At 56.2% G+C, this 1,219-nt stretch overlaps 1 protein-coding gene across 1 annotated transcript in view; it reads right to left on the reverse strand.

Annotated features, from left to right (window-relative positions):
* Positions 1 to 307, reverse strand: part of LOC104916155 (ubiquitin thioesterase OTUB1-like) — a 2,773-nt gene extending 2,466 nt beyond the window's left edge. The window contains exon 1 of the mRNA XM_010727136.3: positions 6 to 307. Coding sequence (XP_010725438.1) covers positions 6 to 154 — 149 coding nt within the window. The 5' untranslated portion in view covers positions 155 to 307. The remainder of the gene's footprint in view (positions 1 to 5) is intronic.
* Between the last annotated feature and the right edge of the window lie 912 nt (positions 308 to 1,219).

The raw sequence follows: 1,219 nt of genomic DNA on the forward strand, positions 1-1,219 counted from the left end.
TGAACTGCTCGAAGAAGCGGCGGTGGCGTTGGAGGCAGCCTGAGGTGAGCAGGCGGAGGTAAACCACCAGGTAGTCTGAGGTGCTGGGCTCGTTGAAGGCTGCCAGCAGCTCCGGCAGCGGCACGCCGCGCTCCACACGTTCAATCAGCTCCATGAACTGCGGGGGGGGATCGCCAGAGGGGGGGTCATGGGGTTATATATGGGCTCACACGTCGGGCCGGGGGGTCCTGCGTGGGTGACACGCACCGTCATGGGGTCACACACATCGTTATGGGGTCATAGACATCGCTCTGGTGTCACACGTGTCACCATAGGGTCATACATGGGGTTGCGTGTGTCACCATGGGGTCACACGTATCACCATGGGGTCATACATGGGGTTGCGTGTGTCACCATGGGGTCACACGTATCACCATGGGGTCATACATGGGGTTGCATGGGTCACCATGGGGTCACACGTATCACCATGGGGTCATACATGAGGTGGCATGGGTCACCATGGGGTCACACGTGTCACCATGGGGTCATATATGGGGTTACACGTGTCATCATGGGGTCACACGTGTCACCATGGGGTTACACGTGTCACCATGGGGTCATACATGGGGTTACACGTGTCACCATGGGGTCATACATGGGGTTGCATGTGTCACCATGGGGTCACACGTGTCACCATGGGGTCATATATGGGGTTACACGTGTCACCATGGGGCCACACGTGTCACCATGGGGTCACACGTGTCACCATGGGGTCATACATGGGGTTGCATGTGTCACCATGGGGTCACACATGTCACCATGGGGTCATACATGGGGTTACATGTGTCACCATGGGGTCACACGTGTCACCATGGGGTCATACATGAGGTGGCATGTGTCACCATGGGGTCACACGTGTCACCATGGGGTCATACATAGGGTTACATGTGTCACCATGGAGTCACACATGTCACCATGGGGTCATATACTAGGTCACATGTGTCACCATGGGGTCATACATGGGGTTACACATGTCACCATGGGGTCACATGTGTCACCATGGGGTCACATGTGTCACCATGGGGTCATACATGGGGTCACATGTGTCACCATGGGGTCATACATGCGGTTACATGTGTCACCATGGGGTCACACGTGTCATCATGGGGTCATACATGGGTCACATGTGTCACCATGGGGTCATACGTGGGTTACACATGTCGTTGTGGGGTCACAAGGG

Source organism: Meleagris gallopavo, unplaced genomic scaffold, assembly GCF_000146605.3.
Source record: "Meleagris gallopavo isolate NT-WF06-2002-E0010 breed Aviagen turkey brand Nicholas breeding stock unplaced genomic scaffold, Turkey_5.1 ChrUn_random_7180001874080, whole genome shotgun sequence".
In the NCBI taxonomy this organism is placed as follows: Eukaryota; Metazoa; Chordata; class Aves; order Galliformes; family Phasianidae; genus Meleagris; species Meleagris gallopavo.